This window comes from Dipodomys spectabilis, unplaced genomic scaffold (assembly GCF_019054845.1).
Source record: "Dipodomys spectabilis isolate Male_0828 unplaced genomic scaffold, ASM1905484v1 ptg000422l, whole genome shotgun sequence".
NCBI lineage: Eukaryota > Metazoa > Chordata > Mammalia > Rodentia > Heteromyidae > Dipodomys > Dipodomys spectabilis.
In genome coordinates this window covers 4193888-4216303 of record NW_024871099.1, presented here as the reverse complement: position 1 = coordinate 4216303, position 22416 = coordinate 4193888, and the positions used below count along the sequence as shown (strand labels likewise).

The window sequence follows — 22416 nt, the reverse complement described above, 5'->3', positions numbered from 1 at the left end:
AACATTATTACTAAAATAATGGTAAGTGTAGAAGAAACTGTCCAGGTTGAGATGGGAAAGTGCAGGACCCCATAGGACTGCTGAGAGCTTGGGTAAAAATTAGCAGGATGCTAAAAATCAGGCCCAGCACAGTTAGTGCCCAAGAAGTGCCTGTAGGCTCCTGGTTGCCCAGCAAGTTGGGAACTGCTCCAAAGGGGCATCTCCAGTCTCCTGTGACCTTTCAATCCCAATGTGATTGGCTCTTCTGCTCTAGAAGACTTTAAGTGAAGAAATTTCCAGCTTAGGTGTCTCAAGGACTAAAATGCACACCTTACCTTGACTTTGTACTTCCGCCCAGTCCAACGGAACTGGAGGTTTCCTCTTCCGCCAAAGCTTGTCCATTGACAATAGATACCGGATATCGTCCTTAAAAAGCTTTAAAAGGAAAGATAAATCTCAAGAACCCTACAAGCTCAGGCTGGAAAAAAAAATGCTTAAAATTAAACTGACATAACTATTACACTACAAAATCTCATTTAACGACACTTCCCATGCCAGTCAAGTAACAATTTTTAACTTTTTTTTTTTTTTTGCTGCTCCTGGGGCTTGAACTCACGTATCTCTCAGCCTTTGTGCTCAAGGCTAGCATTCTATCACTTGAGCCACAGACCCACTTGCAGCGTTTTTCTGAGTAGGTTACGAGAGGTAACAGTTTCAGAGACTTTTCTCCCAGGACTAGCCTGAACTCTGTTCCTCAAATCTCAGTCTCCTGAGCAGGTCGGATTATAGGTCTGAGCCACTGATGCCCAGCAATTTTTATTGTAGAAGTGGCTAGACACTGATGCCCCAAGCCTGCAATCCTAGCTACTCAGGAGGCTGATGTCTGAGGACCATGGTTAAATGCTAGCCTAGGCAGGAAAGTTCGCCAAACTCTTTTGTTGTTGTTGTTTTCTGTTGGTTGTGGGCCTGAACTCTGGGACTGGGCGCTGTCCCTCAGCTCTTCAGCTCAAGGCTAGCGCTCTACCACTTGAGCCACCGTGCCACTTCCGGCTTTTTCTGCTTATGTGGTGCTGAGGAATTGAACCCATGGCCTCATGCATGCAAGGCAAGCACTCTACCACTGAGCCACCTTCTCAGCCCCTCTCCAAACTCTTTTATCTCCAATTAACCACCTAAACAAAAAACAACTATTGATTTGTCCTGAATTACCTTACAAAAAGCCTCTCCCAAACTCCACAATCCATTATGAAGTAGAACTATATAAATGAAGGAGTTCCACAAACACATATCAAAGTGGTAGAGCACTAGACTTTAGAGCAAAAGTTCAGAGACGGTGCCCAGGCCCTGAGTTCACGCTCCATGACAGGAAGGAGGAAAAAAAAAAAAAAAGCAGTAGAACTGGGTGCCAATGGCTCATTCCTGTATTTCTAGCTACTTGGGAGGCGGAGATGTGTGGATTGAGGCTTAAAGTCAGCCAAGGATGGACAATGAAACACCAATTTCCAACGAAACACCAAAAAGCCCCAAGGGGAGCTGTGGCTCAAGTGGTAGAACAGTAGCGTTGAACAAAAACGCTCAGGAAAAGCTCGCAGGACCTGAGTTTAAGCCCGAGAACAGGAACACCCACAAAAAAGCAAAAGTACCCTAGAGAAAGAGAGGTAAGGCACCTTTAAACTATTGATTTGGGGGCTGGGAAGGTGGCTCAGTGGTAGAGTGCTTGCCTTGCATGCCTGAGGCCCTGGGTTCGATTCCTCAGCACCACATGAGCAAAAAGAAAAAAGCCAGAAGTGGCGCTGTGGCTCAAGTGGTAGAGCGTTAGCCTTGAGCTGAAGAGCTGAGGGACAGCATCCAGGCCCAGAGTTTAGGCCCCACGACTGGACCCCCCCCCCAAAAAAAACAAAAAACAAAAAACTATTGATTTGTCCTGAATTACCTTACAAAAAGCCTCTCCCAAACTCCACAATCCATTATGAAGTAGAACTATATAAATGAAGGAGTTCCACAAACACATATCAAGAACTGAATACAATCACTATACTTAGCAATATAAGAGAGCAGTATCTCAGGGTTTGTGGTTACAGGCCAAAAAAAGAGACACACATTCTCAACATGCTCAGTTTCTTTAGTGCTCTGAGTTTTCAACTATGTGAACTATTTGAAATGTGCCTTCTTCCAAAATAAAAAATAAGCAAAAACGACATAGCAGAAATCTCGAGAAACACCAATAATTATTGCAAAACCACAAGTTTGTGGACTAAGATATCATCACATAAAAATATGTGATAAGGTTTCAGGTGATGGTTATCTTAAGTGTCTGCAAAGTGGTCTAGTTCTCTAGAAATATCGAGCAGAAGATAGTATACAGTGGTGTAGAGCAAATCAGGAGGTTCAGAATATGCCAATCAAACTGGAAGGGGAAGATGTGTGCAGGGAGGAGACTCCAAGGTGAGAATAGCAGGAAGCAAAGGTGGGTATGTGGAAATGAGGGAAGGAAAGCTGACAAGACAGCAGCCACCTACCAAGAGAGGTGCTCAAATTCCCAAGCCTGCTCTGACCTGACTACCTGTGTCCTGCTCTGGGATGTCACTAGCACAAACCTACAAAGACCCGTCATTCAATTTTGAACCCTATGATCTATGCACAGTTGGACTATAAACCTAGCTGGGGAGGAAATGCAGTAGCAGGACACTCATGTAGCATTTGCGGGGTTCCTCACTCTGAGCTAGGAAGCAGGGAAGGGGAATCCAACCTTGGTGAAAAGTTTTACTGGATCATATCCTGTGGACTTTGCCCATTCCTTAGTGGAGATGCGTTTAATGTCACCATCTTCATTGGAGTCTCGGGCTCTGGCTTCGGCTTCTGTCGGTTCCCCTGCAAAATAAACATTTGTTTTTAGTGTAGAATGAAGCTTTCACTGACCTGCAGGAAGAAGGGTTCACTCACAAAGTCCCCTATGAGCCACACCTTCTGCAATGAAGGACAAAGGGAAAGAAAGCTAGCTAGTTCCCATGGCTAGCTATGGGATCCTAGCTACTCAAGAGGCTGCAATCTGAGGATTGGGGGCAGAGAGCAGGGGAGTTCTTGAGATTCTTATCTCTAACTAATAGGAAAAAGCTGGAAGTGGCGCTGGAGTTCAAGTGCTAGACTTGAGCCAAAGAAACTCAGGGAGAGTACTCAGGCCCTGAGTTCAAGCCCCAGAAAAAAAAAAAAAAAAAAAAAGAGAGAGAGAAAAGGCCTGTAGTCATCTTTCCCTGCCTCAGGCTCTGAAGGTCACATATGAACCAGCTCAAAGCAGTCTTGCTAGCAGAATCGAGACCAGCTCTCAGCTCGAATTGATTAGATTTGTGAAACTTTGATTCATCTTGATTTCCTTACTTGTAAAACAGAACAACCCGGGCTGGGAAGGTGGCTCAGTGGTAGAGCGCTTGCTTTGCATGCCTGAGGCCCTGGGTTCGATTCCTCAGCACCACATAAGCAAAAAGGAAAAAAACCGGAAGTGGTGTTGTGGCTCAAGTGGTAGAGCGCTAGCCTTGAGTTGAAGAGTTGAGGGACAGTTAGTGCCTAGGCCCAGAGTTCAGGCCCCACGACCGGACCCAAAAAAACAGAACAACTCTTTTGGTAAACATTAGGTGAAAAGTATAATACATAATGTTATCTAGAGCATAAGAGTAAATAAAGTACCAATGGTAAATAAGCAAAATAATGGTAGCAGTCTCTAATAAAAAGCACAGGGGTCATGGGCGTGGTTCAGCGTGATAGAGCAGCTACTTAACAAGTGCAGGGCCTTGAGTTCAAGCCCCAGTTAATTAAAAGAAAAACCAAAAGATAGCCGGGCCGCCATGGCTCACGCCTGTCATCCTAGCTACTCAGGAGGCTGAGATCTGAGGATCGCAGTTCAAAGCCAGCCCGGGCAGGAAAGTCTGTGAGACTCTTATCTCCAATAAACCACTAGAAAACTGGAAGTGGTGCTGGGGCTCAAGTGGTAGAGCGCTCGCCTTGAGCTGAAGAGCTGAGGGACAGCGCCCAGGCCAAGAGTTAAACCCCATGACCGACCAAAAAAAAAAAAAAAAAGAAAAGAAAAGAAAAAAAGAAAAACCAAATGGACAAAAGAAGCCCACAGGACAAGAAAGTTTCCTTACAGGCAGCTTCAGGGTCAGCTCTGTCAGGTGACACTTCTTGATCAGCATCTTCTTCTCCAAACAACTGGCTGTAATTGAAGAAGAGAGAATATTTATGTCAAAAGCATTTCACTATAGACACCTATGAGGAAATAGGTGTCTGTCGCTTTTTGGGATATCCCAAATGTCTAGCAGGAAGAGAGTGAACATTTGATACATTTCCAGTCTAGAAACCATGGGTGTGGATGGCTGGCATGTTAATTGGAGCCACAATACAAGTACACCTACATCTACTATCAGCTTTTTTGGGGGTGGGGAGCACTTTTACTTAAGATGTTGAACTGGTCAGCTGGCTTGCTTAGTTGTGTCATGCCTCCCCTCACTTAAGCCATGCCTCTAGCCAGGCTTTTTGCTGACTATTCTGGAGATGGGAGTCTCTTACACTTTCCCACACAGGCTGGCTTTACACTTCAGTCTTCTGGCTCTCAGCTCTCTAAGGAGCTAGGATTGCAGGCATGAGACAATGGGCCCTGGTGCCGTTCAAAGTTCCAACGTTCCGGCGCGATCTCCCCACCAACTTCATTGTGCTAAAATTATGTTCTTTCAGGCTTCAGTGCCTGGGTTTGAACTCAGGGCCCAAAACTGGCTATGCAGGCAATCTACCACTTGAACCATCAACCCATTTCTTCCTTTTACATTTTAAATCTCTCCCATTTGGGATATCATGTGCCAGGTTTTCTGGCCCTCATTTCAACCCCATCTTTCCTTTATCATGGTTTGTTTGGTCACGGATGTTCTTCATATCCATGGCTTTCTTTCCCTTGACTTCAGGTTTCAGGCTAAAGTTCTCTATCAGCACAAACTTATTTTCTTTCATTCGGTTTTTGATGCTGAGGGCTGAGCCTAGGGGTCATGAGCATATGAGGCAAATACTCTGTCACTGAGTTATACCTCAAGTATATATATACACCTCAAAATATATATATATATATTTTGTGATATATATATATATATATATTTTATTTTGTGATATATATATATATATATTTTGTGGGGGGGTCCGGTTGTGGGGCCTGAATTCTAGACCTGGGTGCTGTCCCTCAGCTCTTCAGCTCAAGGCTAGTGCTCTACCACTTGAGCCACAGCACCACTTCGGTTTTTTTCTTTTTGCTTATGTGGTGCTGAGGAATCGAACCCAGGGCCTCAGGCATGCAAGGCAAGCGCTCTACCACTGAGCCACCTTCCCAGCCCCCCCCCCCCCAAAAAAAATATTTTTAGCTTCCACTATGATTTTGTGTGCCAGTCCAGGGGCTTGAACTTAGGATCCAGGTACTGTCCCTGAGCTTTTTGGGTTCAAGGCTAGCACTCTACCACTTGAATCACAGCTCTACTTCTGGCTTTTTGGTGGTTAGTTGGAGATAACAGTCTTACCCATTGTGATTCTCCCCCGCCCCCAGTCCTGGTGCTTGAACTCAGGGCATGGGCACTTTGCCTGTGGTTCTTTTGCTCAAGGTTAGCACTCTACCACTTGAGCCACAGCTCTACTTCTGGCCTTTTCTGCTTGTTTTTTTTAATTGGTCGGTTGTGGGACTGTCTTTCTGAGAGCTGTCTTTCTTTAGTTCAAGGCAAGTGCTCTACCACTTGAGCCACAGCATCACTTCCGGCCTTTTCTATTTATGTGTGCTGAGGAATCGAACCCAGAGCCTCATGCATGGGAGACAAGCACTCTACCACTGAGCCACCTTCCCAGCCTCTGGCCTTTTCTGTTTATGTAGTACTGAGGAATCAAATCCAGGGCTTCATGAATGTTAGGCAAGCACTCCACCACTAAGCCACATTCCCATCCCCCATTGTGATTTTTAAAAATAGATTATTTATAAGAATGTTTCACATCTCCAAATATATATATATATATTATTTATTTAGTTACATGTCTGTCTCCAATATGAGACTAAGCTTCCTATGCTTCCAAGGCATGCAATGAATGTTGTCTGAACTTAATTTAAGCCAAGAAACATAACAAAAAAGCAACTACAGTGTTCCTTCACCATATTTAAATGTAAGTACGGCCTCTGATATTTCAGTAAAAATGACCTCATTTCCCATCATAACAACTAAAAAATGTTCAGAAATATATACCCTTACTTGAATAGATACTTTGCCCAAACGATGCAGTGAATAGGCTCTGAAGGTGTGTTACGAATTGTGCAGCCAGGGAAAGTTCTCTGGGTTGGCTTAGGATGACATTCATAACACTCGGTCACACCCTACAAAGTCAGGACATGAAAACAAAATTTATTCCATGACACTAGTATTTCAACATTTATAAGGTCACAAAAAACTGCAAATACTTCATTTCCTCATCTACATTCCAAGTTTTTTGTGTTCATGAGAATTTTAAAAACCTAAAGCCAGGCGCAGTGGCTCACGCCTGTAATCCTAGCTACTCAAGAGGCTAAGATCTGAGGATTGAGGTTCAAAGCTAGTTCGGGCAGGAAAAGTCTGTGAGACTCTTATCTCCAATAAACCACTAGAAAACCCGAAGTGGTGCTGTGGCTGAAGTGGTAGAGTGCTTGCCTTGAGCTGAGGAGTGTAGGGAAAGCGCCCACGCCCCACAACCAACAAAACAAACAAACAAAAAAACCTAGTGACTCCAAAATCTTTATTTCTTTATGTTCTAGATAAAGAATCTCCTTATACAAAGCTACATGAACCAACTAGGACTAAACCAAGGCTCCTCTGACATCTTGCTCAGTGAACATTACTGACTCCAAGCCAAATGAGAACTACCCTACTTTGGTGGGTATGGTGGCACATCTTTAATCCCAGCTACTGGTGAGATTATGGTTGAGGCTAGCCCAAGCTAAGTTACTGAGACTCTGTCTTAAAAACTTTTTTTTTTTTTTTTGGGTCCAGTCATGGGGCCTATACTCTGGGCCTGGGCACTGTCCCTCAGCTCTTCAGCTCAAGGCTAGAGCTCTACCATTTGAGCCACAGTGCCACTTCCGGCTTTTTTCTTTTTGCTTATGTGGTGCTGAGGAATCGAACCCAGGGCCACTGAGCCACCTTCCCAGCCCTATCTCAAAAACTTTTAAAAATAAAATAGGAATAAATGTAAGGACTGGAGAAAGGTGTAGCGCAATACAGCATTTCCTAGTACTATGCACATGTGCACGCACATACAAATTGTACCTTTTTTTTGGTTCTGATCCTGGGGCTTTCACTCAAGTACTGTTCAATGTCTCTGAGCTTTTGTGCTCAAGGCCAGCACTCCTACCACTTGAGCTAAAGCTCCATTTCCAGATTTCTTGGTGGTTAACTGGAAATAAGAGTCTCGGGAACTTTCTTGCTCTGACTGGCTTGAGCCATAATCCTCAGATCTCACTCAGCCTCCTCAGTAGCCATGACGACAGGCAGGAGCCGCTGGCCCGGCACAGAGCGTACCTTGATGGCACATAGATGTTTACCTGACCACTCTAAAGAATGACCTTTCTGAAAAGGGGAAGTTCCATGAGACATACAACCTTAAAATCTCATAAGTTATTTAGACAAAGAGAAAAATTTGAGCCATTACCAACCTCTGCCTGTTATTTTTTTTTTTTTGGGGGGGGGGGAGGAGACCCTATTTATTTGGATAAGGTCTTGCTGTATTTAATAGCCCAGGAAGGTCTTATTGAAATCATCCTGCTCACCTTCCCCATGCACCACAACTAGCTGGAGCCACAACTTTTTTTTCTGCCAGTCCTGGAGCTTGAACTCTGGGCCTGGGCACTCTCCTTAAGCTTCTTTTGCTCAAGGCAGGCACTTGAGCCACCGCGCCACCACCAGCCTTTTCTGTTTGTGTTACTGAGGAATCAAACCCAGGGCTTCACATGCTAGACAAGCACTCTACCATTAAGTCACATTCCCAGCCCTAGCCACACTTTTAATATGGATAAATCCTAACAGACTTAATAAGCACAGCATTCTTTTCATCCTTCCTAAACCCGCAAAAGGGTTCTTCAAATGTATTTACAAATGTTTCATTTCTTAAAAGAACTGTAAGTGACTTTATAACACTTGGTTATGAGTACATATAATTTGTTCTATTTTTCGTGCTTTTTTTTTTTTGATTGGTCATGGGGCTTGAACTCTGGGCCTGGGCACTTTTAAGGCAAGCACTCTATTACTTGAGCCACAGCTCCACTTCTGGTTTTCTGGTAGTTAATTGGAGATAAAAAGTCTCACAGAGGGGCTGGGAAGGTGGCTCAGTGGTAGAGTACTTGCCTTGCATGCATGAGGCCCTGGGTTCAATTCCTCAGCATCACATAAGCAAAAAGAAAAAAGCCGGAAGTGGTGCTGTGGATCAAGTGATAGAGAGCTAGCCTTGAGCTGAAGAGCTAAGGGGCAGCGCCCAGGCCCAGAATTCAGGCCCCACAACCGGACCCCCCCCCCCCCAAAAAAAGTCTCACAGATTTTCCTGCTCAGGCTGGTTTTGAACCACTATCCTCAGATCTCAGCCTCCTGAGTAGTTAGGATTATAGGCGTGAGCCACTGGTGCCAGGCTCTAACAATCCTTTTTATTTATTTTTTTTTAGGGTCCGGTCATGGGGCCTGAACTCTGTCCCTCAGCTCTTCAGCTTAAGGCTAGCGCTCTACCACTTGAGCCACAGCGCCACTTCCGGCTTTTTTCTTTTTGCTTATGTGGTGCTGGGGAATCGCACCCAGGGCCTCATGCATGCAAAGGAAGCATTTTACCACTGAGCCACCTTCCCAGCCCCTAACAACAATCCTTTTTAATAGCAAGCTTATTATGCTTACCAGCTGAAGAATTTTAGTACACAAAATAACTGAAACAAAGTGGCACAAAGGCAAAAGACCTCTCTCTCTATAGTCTCTTTGCTTAGTTTTTTAAATAGGGGATTTAGTATATTTTCTTTTTTTAAATATATTTTTTTTACTGTAAAGATATTGTAGAGAGCGATTAGTTACATGAATAAGGTAATGAATACATTTCCTGTTGAACATTGTTACCTCCTCCTTAAAGTGCATTTTCTTGAGGGATTCTAGAGACTGAATCCAGGGCCTTGGCTATCAATCATCTCTCAGTTTTAAATGACATGAATGTCCTCACACTTTGGGTATTGGCCTGCTTATACTGTAAATTTCTTCCCTGAGGTCTAAAATAATGATTTGGAAAATAAAAACACTTGATTTTCTTCACCTTTTTGATAGTAGTTACTTGACCAAGATAACCAGCAGTTCCGCTTTCAATTAGAGGAACATCGGCTGCCAGACACATCCTGTTAACATGGTTTCGGGCAGCTACAACACAAACAAATTACCAGTTAGCAAGAGGTACTGTTTTATCTTTTTGCAGTGCCAGGGATGAAATCAGAGACCTGAAGACACTAAGCAAATGCTTGACCACTGAGCTACACACCTAGCCACAAAGGTCTTCTTTTTCTTTTTTTTAATACTGGTACTGGGGCTTGAACCTAGGGTCTCATGCTCTCGATTGACTTTTCCATTCAAGGTTAGTGTTCTACCCTTGAACCACAGCCGCACTTTTGGCTTTTTGTTAATTGGAGAATCTCATGGATTTGCCTGCCAGGGCTAGCTCTGAACCATGATCCTTAGATCTCAGTCTCCTGAGTAGCTAAGATTATAGGCGTGAGCCACTGGCATCGGCAACCCCACATTTATACACATGACACCTGATTAAAACACCATTTCAAATAGAATAATGTATGTACTTAAGAAAATTCAGTCTTAGTATAGCAGATACTTTAGTATCTGGTCACCCCATCAGGTGTCTGTCTGTCTGTCTGTCTGTCTGTCTGTCTGTCTGTCTGTCTGTCTATCTATCTATCTATCTATCTATCTATCTATTTTTTGTCGCTCTCGGGGGCTGAACTCTAGGCCTAGGTGCTGTCCCTCAGCCCTTCAGCTTAAAGTTAACGCCCTACCACTTGAGCCACAGTGCCATTTCTGGCTTTTTCTGCTTATGTGGTGCTGAGGAATTGAACCCAGGGCCTCATGCATGCAAGGCAAGCACTCTACCAAGCCACCTTCCCAGCCTCCCAGTACTGACTGTACTTTAGACTCCTTAGAGGAGTTTGGGAAAAAAAAAAAAGGGAGTTCAGGCCCATTCACTGTTTTGACTTGTCTCAGGTGAGACTTGGAATCTATTTTTATTAGATCTCCACAGAAAGCCACTTTTTTTCACACATATTTCAAGAATTTGAAACCATCATAATGTTAGCTCTAGAGAAAATTGCAATCCACTGGCCAGCTTTAAACAATGCCTTGGTCCTTTTAGGACTTGGAAATATTAAGAGTTTTTAAGTATTAATATGCTTACCTCTGTTATCTAATGCATTCATCACCAATATAAACTGCCGAAAAAACTCCACGTTATACTCAGGACTATAAAGAAAGACAAAATGGTTACCCAAACTGGCCACATCCAGCATCTTCACAATACAACAATCCTGAGAAGATTAACAAAATAGTAATAGTACCAAAGTAAGTAAAGTAAGATCTGGCTTTTTTCCAAACATAAAGAAAAGTTTAAGACATTATTTCCCTCAAATTCCTATACTTTCTGGCCAGCAATCCAGGGTACATAACGAGGATCTTAAACTGGCAGAAAGATGGCATGACCTCACTAGTCCCACCAGGCCTTCGCAGGACAGCCGGTGCCTGGGAACACACAGAGAACACGTTCCCAGGGTCTGCCTGGCCTGTGGCTTTGCCTCACGTGGTCAGGAGCAGGCAGGGTTCAGGCCCCTGGGATCTCCACTTTTAGCAGTCCTGGGAAAGCAACAAAGGCTAGACGATTATGGGGATATAGGCAGGTCTACACATTTGGAGAAGAAAAAAAAATTAACTGGAGATCCAAATGCTCTGGAAAAATTTAAGACTAATTTGAGTACTTCCAACAAGAGCTATTTTGGACATCATTTCCTTGTGAGCTAGACAACTGTACATAAAGGATACCAGGGGATGAGGGGAGGGATCTGTGGTACTTGCTTAGAATGCCTAAGGCCTTAGGTTTAACTCACACAAATACACAGTAACTTTATGCTTAGTTTCTTTTCCCCAACACCTTCAAAATTACGTAATTAGTTCTTTACTTAATATATTTATATAATGGAAAAGTCCCTTCCCCACCACCGTTCTCAGCTTTATGTTTCATGTCAGAATCCTAATAATCAGATTATTTTGGATAAGAACCTTTTAAACTCAGAAAAACAGCTAGAATAAGTAAGATAAAATATGTTTTCACAAAGTCTGGGTAATTTTATACAAAGACATAACTTAAAATATCTTATTTAAAATAATAGCAAAAGGTCTAAATGACTAAATTTCTAAATAACTATTAGGAATATTAAAACATCTCATTACAATTTTAAAAAGAATGCTAATTAACTTACATGTCCACAATTATCTCATTTTAATTAGTCTAGTGAAGTCATCTTAAAAAATGCAGAATGACTTTAGATCTAATAGATGTCTTATACTTTAAACATTTTATTGAAAATTCATAGCAGAGGGGCTGGGAAGGTGGCTCAGTGGTAGAGCGCTTGCCTTGCATGCCTGAGGCCCTAGGTTCGATTCCCCAGCACCACATAAGCAAAAAGAAAAAAGCCGGAAGGGGAGCTATGGCTTAAGTGGTAGAGCGGTATCCTTGAGCTGAAGAGCTGAGGGACAGCGCCCAGGCCCAGAGTTCAGGCCCCACGACCGGACCCAAGAAAAAAAAAAAAAATCATAGCAGATAGCGAGCAAGTGCCAGTGGCTCATGCTTGTAATCCTAGCTACTCAGCAGGCTGACATTTGAGGACTGCAGTTCAATGCTAGCTTGGGCAGAAGTCTGAGTTTTTCTGTTGTTGGTTGTGGAGCTTGAACTCAGGGCCTGGGCACTGTTCTTGAGCTTTTGCACTCAAGACTAGTGCTCTACCACTTGGAGCTACAGCCCCACTTCTGTTTTCTCGTGATTCATTGGAGATAAGAGTTTCACGGACTTTTCCAACTCTGAACTGTGATCTTCAGATCTCAGCATCCTGAGTAGTTAGAATTACAGGTGAGAGCACCAGGTGCCTGGCTCATGAGACTTATCTCCAATAACTATTCAGAAAAAACTGGAAGTGGTGCTATGGCTCAAGTGTTAGGACATTAGACTTGAGCAAAAGAAGGTCAGAGACAAAGCCCAGGCCGAGTTCAAGCCCCAAGAAAGGCAAAAAAAAAAAAAGCAGGCAGAATTTTACAATATAATTCAGTAGCACATACTTCATGATGCTGTCGTGGTAAGCTACAATATTGGCTTTTGGGTAAAACTGAAGTACACTTTCTTTGGCAACCTAGAAAAAGAAACAATAGCAAATTACTATGGCATTTCTGCCTGTACTTGAAATCTGGCTGACACAAATATTGTATTTACACAGTAATCTTAATTACCTTTCCCCCTCGTCCCCCCAATTACTTCAACACTAAAATATAAAAAATGTGACCCAATTCCATTAAGCTACCCCATCTATTTACAAAATAATGGGGGTTCACCCTACACCCCATCATAAACTCTTCTAAATGAATGACAAACTTCAGCAAAAAACAAACTGGGGGTCAAGGCTGTAAGTCAGTGGTAGGACCAATCCACAGCACCACACCACACATTAAAGAATTAATTAAAAATAAAATAAAATAAAATGCAATAATGAAGTGCAATAGCCATTAACTTAAGAGCCCGAGAAAAGAGTAAACATCCACATACAAACTATGGTGACAGGGGCTGGGCAGGTGGCTCAGTGGTAGAGCGCTTGCCTTGCATGCATGAGGCCCTGGGTTCCATTCCTCAGCACCACATAAGCAGAAAAAGCCAGAAGTGGCGCTGTGGCTCCAGTGGTAGAGCGCTAGCCTTGAGCTGAAGAGCTGAGGGGCAGCGCCCAGGCCCAGAGTTCAGGCCCCAGGACCGGACCCAAAAAAAAAAAACCCAAAAAACAAAAAACAAACTATGGTGACAGAGAGAAGTAAAGGCGGTCACCAGAGAAAGACTGGAGAAGGGAGTCAAATACAAAAAAATGAGGAAGAAATACTGAACATCAGTCACAAGGGGAAAAGTCTTTTAAGCCCCCAAATTACAAATAATCAATCAAGGTTATACCTTCTTGAACTACACTGAAGCCAAACTCTAGGCTGTAGGCAAATCACCAGACTCAGACAAAGTACAAGTATATATTTAAATACTGTCAGGTGCTGGTGACTCACAGCTGTAATCCTAGTCACTCAGGAGGCTGAGATCTGAGGATCACAATTTGAAGAAAGCCTGGGCAGAAAGTTCATGAGACTCTTATCTCCAATTAACTACCAGAAAACTGGAAATAGAGCTGTAGCTCAAAGTGGTAGAGTTCCAGTATTTTTTTGGTGTGTGTGTGCCAATCCTGGTGCTTGAACTCAGGGCCTGGGCACTGACCCTGAGCCTCTTTTGCTCAAGACTAGCACTCTTCCACCTGAGCCACCTTGCCAGCCCTAGAGTTCTAGTTTTGAACAGAAAAGCTCAGGGACACTGACCAGACTCTGAGTTCAAACTTCATAACCAACTAAAAAATTAAGGATTAAGAAAAGGGGGCCGGGAAGGTGGCTCAGTGGTAGAGAGCTTGCCTTGTATGCCTGAGGCCCTGGGTTTGATTCCTCAGCACCATATAAGCAAAAAGAAAAAAAGCCAGAAGTGGCACTGTGGCTCAAGTGGTTGAGCGCTAGCCTTGAGCTGAAGAGCTGAGGTACAGCGCCCAGGACCAGAGTTCAGGCCCCACAACCGGACCCCCCCCCCCCCCAAAAAAAAAGAAAAAGAAAAAAGAAAAGGACTTCAATTTCCTTTGTAAAACAAAAACAAAGCACTACTCTCCAGTCTTTTTTCTTTTTCACAATTCCTCAGCTAAAGAGTTAGCTTCAGCCACTTTTCTCCCTCCCACAGGTCAGACACATCAGGTATCATAAATGAAAAGCATCCAAAGATTATAGAAATGTGTAAGAAAGTTACCTGTGCCTTTGATCTTCCGACATGTCTCTTTTGAAACAAAAACTGCCGGTTGAGGTTGCTGACATCGATTGTATCCAGATCAATCTATGAATGCATAAACCCCACATAAATCACAAATGATCTGGGATGTTTGAATATCTGTTCTGAGCATCCAGAACCTAGAACTTTTTGAGTAGTGGGGGAAAATGCTTCTTCAACGTGCCAAACCTTTTTTTGTGTGTGTGTGTGAAAATACTGTACAGAGGGGTTACAATTACACGGGCAAGATAATGAGTACATTTTTTTTTTTTTTTGATCGGCCGTGGGGCTTGAACTCCGGGCCTGGGCGCTGTCCTTCAGCTCTTCAGCTCAAGGCGAGCGCTCTACCATTTAAGCTACAGCGCCACTTCCGGTTTTCTGGTGGTTTATTGGAGATAGGAGTCTCACGGTCTCTCCTGCCCGGGCTGGCTTTGAACCGCGATCCTCAGATCTCAGCCTCCTGAGTAGCTAGGATTACAGGCGTGAGCCACCAGCGCCCGGCGAGTACATTTCTTATCAAGCAGTGTAACCTCCTCCTTTGCTTTCCCTTCCCATCCCTATCCTCCCCCGTCCCCCACCCAATCATCCCCCCCCCCCCCACTGAAGTTGTAAAGTTCGTTTTCGACATAACAACTTTCCAAACTTTTTTAATTGATTAAAAAATAAACAAATTTAGCCGGGCACCAGTGGCTCACACCTGTAATCCTAGCTACTAGGGGGCTGAGATCTAAGGATCTCGGTTCAAAGCCAGCCTGGGCAGGAAAGTCCATGAGATTCTTATCTCCAATGAACCATCAGAAAACTGAAAGTAGCGCTGTGGCTCAAGGGGTAGAGCGCTACCACTGGAGCCACAGCGCCACTTCCGGCTTTTTCTGTTTATGTGGTGCTGAGGAATCGAACCCAGGGCCTCATGCTTGCAAGGCATGAACTCTACCGCTGAGCTACCTTCCCAGCCCCCCAAAAAGAATTCTAAACCAAGCCGATGCCAGTAGCTCATGACAGTAATCTAGCTACTCAGGAGGCTGAGATCTGAGGATCGGAGTTCAATGAAACTCATCTCTAATTAACTATCAGAAAACCGGAAGTGGTACTATGGCTCAAGTGGTAGAGCACTAGGCTTGAAATGAAGAGCTGAAGGACAGTGTCCAGGCCCAGAGTTTAATCCCCATGACCACCACCACTAACAACAAAATAAGAATTCTAAACCATAAGCTGGGACTGTGGCTTAGTGGTACAGTGCTTGCATGCATGAAGCACTGGGTTCGATTCTTCAGTAACACATAAACAGAAAAAGCCAGAACTAGTGTTGTGGTTCAAGTAGTAGAGTGCTAGCCTTGAGCAAAAAAAGCTGAGAGACATGCCCAGGCCCTGGGCTCAAGACCCAGGACTGGAAAATAAATAAATAAATAAAAAATAAAGAATTCTAGCTAGCGCCGGTGGTTCACACCTGTAATCCTAGCTACTCAGGATGCTGAGGATCACGGTTCAAAGCCAGCCCGGCACGAAAGTCCGTGAGACTCTTATCTCCAATAAACCAGTAGAAAGCCAGAAGTGGCACTGTGGCTCAAGCGGTAGAATGCTCGCCTTGAGCAGAAGAGCACAGAGACAGTTCCCAAGCCAAGTTCAAGTCCCACGACCGACCAAAAAAAAAAAAAAAAATTCTAAACCATATACTAAGGAGACTTGTAGCAAATAAATACAATATATTTATTAAATTTTTGGTGCCTTATTTTAATTCAAATTTTCATCCATTCACACAATTTATCTACAATTACTTGACAACCTTTAAAGGAAATTTTCTACATTATGGTTTTTAAAAAAATAACATGTATGGACCGGGAATGTGGCTTAGTGGTAGAGTGCTTTCTTAGCATGCATGAAGTTCTGGGTTTGATTCTTCATTACTGCATAAACAGAAAAAGGAGGGGGGGGGGGGGGAGAAAGAAACGTACACCTTACCTAAGTGCTACTTAAAATAAAGGGGAGGGGCATTTCCAATTCCTTTCAAATAACAGGATAGCTGGGCGCCACTGGCTCACGCCTGTAATCCTAGCTACTCAGGAAGCTGAGATCTGAGAATCACTGTTCAAAGCCAGCCGGGGCAGTAAAGTCCTTGAGAATCTTATCTCCAATAAGCCACTAGAAAACTGGAAGTGGCGCTGTGGCTCAAGTGGTAGAGCACTCACATTGACTTGAAGAGCTGAGGAACAGCACCAGGCCCAGAGTGCAAGCCCCCCCAACCGACAATAAAAAAAAAAAGGATAATAAAATGTCCTAATTGCAAAACTTTCTAGTAGTTATAACTAATAAAAATCTTCACAGGATGCCCGTGGCTCATGCCTAGCTACTCAGGAGGCTGAGATCTGAGCGCTGTGTCTCAAGGGGTAGAACACTAGCCTTAAGCACAAAGAGGCTCAGGGACAGAGCCCAGACCCTGAGTTCAAGCTCCAAGACTGGTTAACAAACAAACAAACAAAAAAGCAACTAAACCCTGATTCATCATTCCTAAATGAACTATGTTTTTTTTAAATACTATTTTTCTGTTGCTTTTTTTGGTCGGTCATGGGGCTTGAACTCTAGCTTTTCAGCTCAAGGCTAGCACTCTATCACATGAGCCACAGTGCCACTTCTGGTTTTCTAGTGGCTTATTGGAGATAAGAGTCTCCCGGACTTTCCTGCCGGGGCAGGCTTTGAATGGAAATCCTCAGATCTCAGTCTCCTGAGTAGCTAGGATTACAGGCGTGAGCCACCAGGGCCAGGCTTTTTTTTTTTTCTGAGGGCAGAATGTTACTCTGTGGGCCAGGTTTCCATAATTACAGGATTGGCCTGCTAAGCCCCAGGAAACCATGTAAGTCTCCCAGCCCAAATTCACTACTCCCATCTGCTACAAATTCGTTCTTTTAAGTTAATAGTAGTAATTAACAATACATCGGACTCTAGTGCAGAAATGGAATGCGAACTGTGAAGACTAACCAAAGGGTCTGTGAAATTCTTCCCTCTAATCTCTCCAGCTGTCCCATCTGCAACTATACTTGCTTTACCCTATTTCCACTACATGCCCCCCGCCCCCCAAAGACACTTATCATCCAAGTTCCAGGTAGTTTAGCAACTAGGAAACAACTTTGGCCTGCAGTCAGCAGGGCATGCCTATAATACTAGTTACTAAAAGGCTGAGATATGAGGATCCAGGTTCAAAGCCAGCTAGGGCAGGAAAGTCTGTGAGACTCTTTTGTCCAATAAACTACTCAGAAAAAGCCAGAAGTGGGGCTGTGGCACAAGTGGTAGAGGGCTAGCTAGCTTCGAACACAAAGAGGCTCTGGGATAGAGCCTCGGCGCCCTGACTTCAAGCCCCACGAAGGGCCAAAACAACACAAGAAAAAGCCCACAACCAACTTGATTTAAAATTACAAGTGGCATCCTGTGATTGCATAATGAGGCAAAAGTGAACACCCTCCTTTTTTCTTTCGAGGCTGCTTTCATGCACGCGGGTGCATGCATCCCCTACATAGCCCACGCTGGCCTCCACCTCGCTCCTCCCAGCCTCCACCCCGTGTCTAGCAAAATTCTACTATCTTTTCATAACATAACACGAGGTACACGCAAAGGAGAGGGGCACCGAGTCCCAAGGGCCTCTTGCCATTTGTTTTGTGCGCCCAAGAGTTAAGTCTACTACGCCCCATAGCATCTCACTTTGCTCCTCTGTTTAAAATAAAATGCGACGACGCGCGCCCACCCGACAGTGGCCAAGTTTACACGAGTTAACGGGGCTGTTTACCAGATCCAAGTGTCTCACCGCTCAACCCGGGGAGGGGTCGGTATTTTGGAGTTGGGGGGGAGGGGAGGAGAGGGGGGGGGGAGGGAAAGCTGTGAATGAAAAAAAAGTCACCACGTCCACGAAGGGACACCCGCTCGCCTGGGGCGGGCGGTGGGAGGAGGCTGTGTGCAAATGGAAAGAGCCCTGGGTGGCATCCGTCCTGCGGACGCAGCTCATCAATTTGGGGACGGCCAAGTCGAGAGGGGGGGGGGGTCGCCCAGCTGGAAGCGGACCAGGCAGGCCCCGGCGCCGTGGGGACCCACGCCGACCCCCTGCAAGAAACTGCCCTCTTGGGCCCGCAGGATTCCGGAGTCCCCGGGGGGGGGGGGTCGTCTCATACCCCCCCCAGCGCCTTCCCTCTGGGGCCCCGTCCCCACCACTCCGGGCCAGACCGCCCCCCCCCCCCCCGCCCTCGGCGGCCCGCCCGCCATTCAGCCAGCGCGCGCCCGGGGCCCCTCACCAGATCAATGTGGGAGAAGCCGGTGAGCACCAGGTTCTTGAGGAGCTCGCAGCCGATGCCGCCGGCGCCCACCACCAACACACGGCCCCCGGCTACCGCCTCAGCCAGCTCCCGGGACAACCCCCGCGACGACAGGGCCATGGCGGGACGTCCACGAGCCTCGACGGAGGCGGGAGGCGGGAGGACCGAGGCGGAGGCGGGAGAACGCAGCCGCCGCCGTCGCCGCCGCCGCCGCCGCCGCCGGAAGCTGGTGGGGGAAGGGCGATGCCACTTCCGCTTCTGCGCACTGCGGCCACCAGGCGGCGGAAGTGGGACGGGCGAATGGGCGGGGCCGCCCCGCTTTGGTCGAGGGAGACCCGGGACTCTTCCGACGAGGTCCAGTGTGTACTTTTTTTTTTTTAATTTACAAACAATCGTGGTTATTGCGTGGCGTCGGTGGCTCACGCCTGTCATCCCAGCTACTCAGGAGGCTGAGATCTGAGGATCGCGGTGCAAAGCCAGCCCGGGCAGGAAAGTCCGTGAGACTGATCTCCAATGAACCATCAGAAAACCGGAAGTGGAGCTGTGGCTCCTGGCTGGAGCTGAAGAGCTCAGGGAAGAGTCCAGGCCCAGAGTTGAAGCCCCGTGACCAACAAAGAATAAAAAAATGTTGTTATAGAGGTGAGGCACGGGGGCGGTCACTGTTTCATAAGTCAGGTAAGGAGTACTTTTTTCTTTTCCTACTCGGTCGTGGGGCTTGAACTCAGGGTCTGGACCCTGTCCCTCAGGTCTTTTGCCCAAAGCTAGTTCTCTACCTCACACTTTGACTCACAGCTCCACTGCTGGTTTTCCGGTGGTTCATTGGAGATAAGAATCTCACGGACTTTGGGCTGGCTTTGAACCACAAGCCTCCGATCTCAACCTCCTGAGTAGCTAGGAGTATGCATACTAACTAGGCAAGCACTCAACCACTAAGCCACATTCCAATCCAACCCATAAAGAGCTCTTACACATGTAAATGGACAGGAATGTTGTCCAAACAAAGAACTCGTCTAGAAAACAATTTTCCTTTTTCCTCTTTTTGTTTTGAAGCTGGCCTTACATTTTCAGATCTATCGCGACTGTGTGTGGGGGGGGGGGCAGGCTCATGGCAGAGATTCCTGCTTGCCACCTCTCCTCCTCACCAGGTTTAGAAAGGCTGGGTAGAATGGTGAAGCAAGCTTGTATTCTCAGGAGGCTGAGAGCTGAGAATCTTAGTTCAAAACCAGCCTGGGTAGACTGTTCTGAGAGACTCTTATCTCCAACTAACCAGCAAAAAGCCAGCCCTGGAGATACTGCTCAAGTAATATATTGAATGTCAGCCTTGAATGAAAAATGCTAAGAAAGTGCACCAAGGGGCTGGGAATGTGGCTTAGTGGTAGAGTGCTTGCCTAGCATGCTTCAAGTCCTGGGTTCGACTCCTTAGTACCACATAAACAGAAAAAGCTGGAAGTGGTGCTTTGGTTCAAGTGGTAGAGTGCTAGCCTTGAGCCCAGAGAGGCTCAGGGACAGAGCCCAGGTCCTGAGTTCAAGCCCCAGGACCAGCAAAAAAAAAAAAAAAGAAAGTAAGAAAGTACAAAGGCCCTGAGTTCAAGCCATGCTACTAGCATAAAAAAGTAGAGGTGTGGGTTGTGTTGACTAAGCCCATTGGTTTGAGGCCAGTTTGTTTGCCCTGTGTGTACTGGGTAAGGATTTTAAACATAGCTTGTTTGCAGGGAATCATGACAAGTAGACATAAGTGAAAGCTGGGAAACCCATTCACTGGACAACCCAATTCTACTGTCTTTCTAGTCCTAGATTCTATTCTAGGGTGCTGAACTTTAGGACCCCAAACATAGCCTTTTACTTTTCTAGGCCAGCCTGGACAACACATTAAGACCCTGTTTCTAAGCCAGGCACCAGTAGCTCACGCCTGTAATCGTAACTACTCAGGATGCTGAGATCTGAGGATCGTGATTCAAAGCCAGCCCAGACAGGAAAGTCCGTGAGACTCTTTTCTTTTTTTTTTTCCCCCGTGAGACTCTTTTCTCCAATAAACCATTCAGAAAACTGGAAGTGGTACTGTGGCTCAAGTGGTAGAATACTAGGCTTGAGCTGAAGAGCTGAGGGACAGCACCCAGGCCAAGAGTTCAAGCCCACAACCCACCAAAAAAAAAAAAGACCCTGTTTCTTGGGCTGGGAATCTGGCTTAGTGGTAAAGAGTTTGCTAGCATGCAAGAAGCCCTGGGTTTGGGGCTGGGAAGGTGGCTCAGTGGTAGAGTGCTTGCCTTGCATGCATGAGGCCCTGGGTTCGATTCCTCAGCACCATATGAGCAAACAGAAAAAAGCCGGAAGTGGCGCTGTGGCTCAAGTGGTAGAGCACTAGCCTTGAGCTGAAGAGCTGAGGGACAGTACCCAAGCCCCAGAGTTCAGGCCCCATCACCGGACCCAAAAAAAAAAAAAAAAGCCCTGGGTTTAAGTCTTCAGTACCACATAAACAACAAAAAAAAGTGTCCCTGTGGCTCAAAGTGGTAGAGTGCTAGCCTTGAGCAAAAGCTCAGGCACAGTGTAGGCCCTGAGTTCAAGCCCCAGGACTGGGGGGGGGGGGGGGGGGGGGGAGCCAGTAATGGAGCTTGAATTGGAACTCACATTCTTGATTTGCTTTTCTATTCAAGGTTGGCATTCTACCACTTCAGCTACAACTCTTCTGAAAGAGTCTCACTTTTCTGGATAAGCTAGATTCACTCTGCAATCCTTGCTGGGCATTGGTGGCTCATGTAATCCTAGCTCCTCAGGAGGCTGAGCTCTGAGGATTGTGGTTTGAAGACACTCCAGGCAGTAAAATATGTGAGACTCTTATTTCCATTTAACCACCAGAAAACCAGAAATGGTTGAGCTATGGCTCAAAATGGGAGAGAACTAACCTTCAGCAAAAGGGCTCAGAGACAGCAATTAAGCTGAGAGTTCAAGCCTGACAAAAAATAAAATTAAGAATAAAAAAGCCCCTGGAGTCTTCAGATCTTAGCTTCCCAGTTAGCTAGGATTACAGGCTTGAGCCACTGGACCCCAGCCCAGCCCTCTTTTACAATGGTGGATGGAACCCAGAATGTCATATATGAAGTGTTGTAACCGTGTCCCCATAACCACTTTTGATTCATAAAAATATCTTGTGCAGCAACTTTATCCTATCATCAGAGGATGGGACTCTCTGGCCATAAATAAACCCAGAGTAGTGTCCCTAGGAATCGGAGTAATTCCTTTCTTTTGCAGTTGGGGTAACTGGTTGGGCAGGCTGTGGCAGTCTGCTTACAGTACAAGCACCACAGGAAAAGTGCTAGTCTCACTGCCAGCATGACAGAAAATAGGAGGAACGAAGCTCTCTGCAGCTCTGTGCTGTCTTAGTACTGCAAATCCAGTGTTCCTGGATCTTACCTCATTGGCCAGGGAAGTTCCAGTCAGTATCCTTCTGACCATGTTTCTGGGGACAACAAGGGCAGGATCATGAGTAATTCTCCTTAATCTTACTCCCAGAAGGGCTCCACCCATGATAATCCTCCCTACTTGGGCATGAGGCATGCCTGAACTTGGTGAGTGAGTGGGAGTGTCTTCATATTGCTGTCCAGGGGTGCAGAGAGAGGAGGCTCCACAACTGGCGCCGAAGGAAGCCATAGGAGAACAGACAGGTGCAACTAGAGTGGAGGAGGAGGGACAGTGTCCACACAGGGTCGGTTCCTGTGCAGGAGGGAGTGGGTGAGGATGGCGAACCCAAGCTGGGAAATAGGGGGGCCGCACTGCAGGCACAGAGTGAGCAGAACGAAGGGCTCTGGTATAGTCAGGTGCCAGTGGCTCAGAGCTGTCATTCTAGTTACGCAGGAGGCTGAGATCTGAGGAGACTAGTTCAAAGTCAGCCTGGGCAGGAAAGTCTGTGAGATTTTTTTTGATCTCCAATTAATCAGCAAAAAGCCAGGAGTGGAGGCTTGGTTCAAATGGCAGAATGCCAACCTTGAGCAAA

At 45.7% G+C, this 22416-nt stretch overlaps 1 protein-coding gene across 2 annotated transcripts in view; it reads right to left on the bottom strand.

Annotated features, from left to right (window-relative positions):
• Positions 1–18641, bottom strand: part of Uba2 (ubiquitin like modifier activating enzyme 2) — a 29998-nt gene extending 11357 nt beyond the window's left edge. For both annotated transcript variants that reach the window (XM_042667959.1, XM_042667958.1), the window contains exons 1-9: positions 18408–18641; positions 14116–14199; positions 12369–12439; positions 10441–10505; positions 9301–9401; positions 6243–6364; positions 4119–4186; positions 2729–2850; positions 315–414 (exon numbers count right to left, since the gene is read on the bottom strand). In XM_042667959.1, the coding sequence (XP_042523893.1) occupies positions 315–414; positions 2729–2850; positions 4119–4186; positions 6243–6364; positions 9301–9401; positions 10441–10505; positions 12369–12439; positions 14116–14199; positions 18408–18548 (874 nt within the window). In that variant the 5' untranslated portion in view covers positions 18549–18641. The remainder of the gene's footprint in view (positions 1–314; positions 415–2728; positions 2851–4118; positions 4187–6242; positions 6365–9300; positions 9402–10440; positions 10506–12368; positions 12440–14115; positions 14200–18407) is intronic.
• Positions 18642–22416: the final 3775 nt, after the last annotated feature.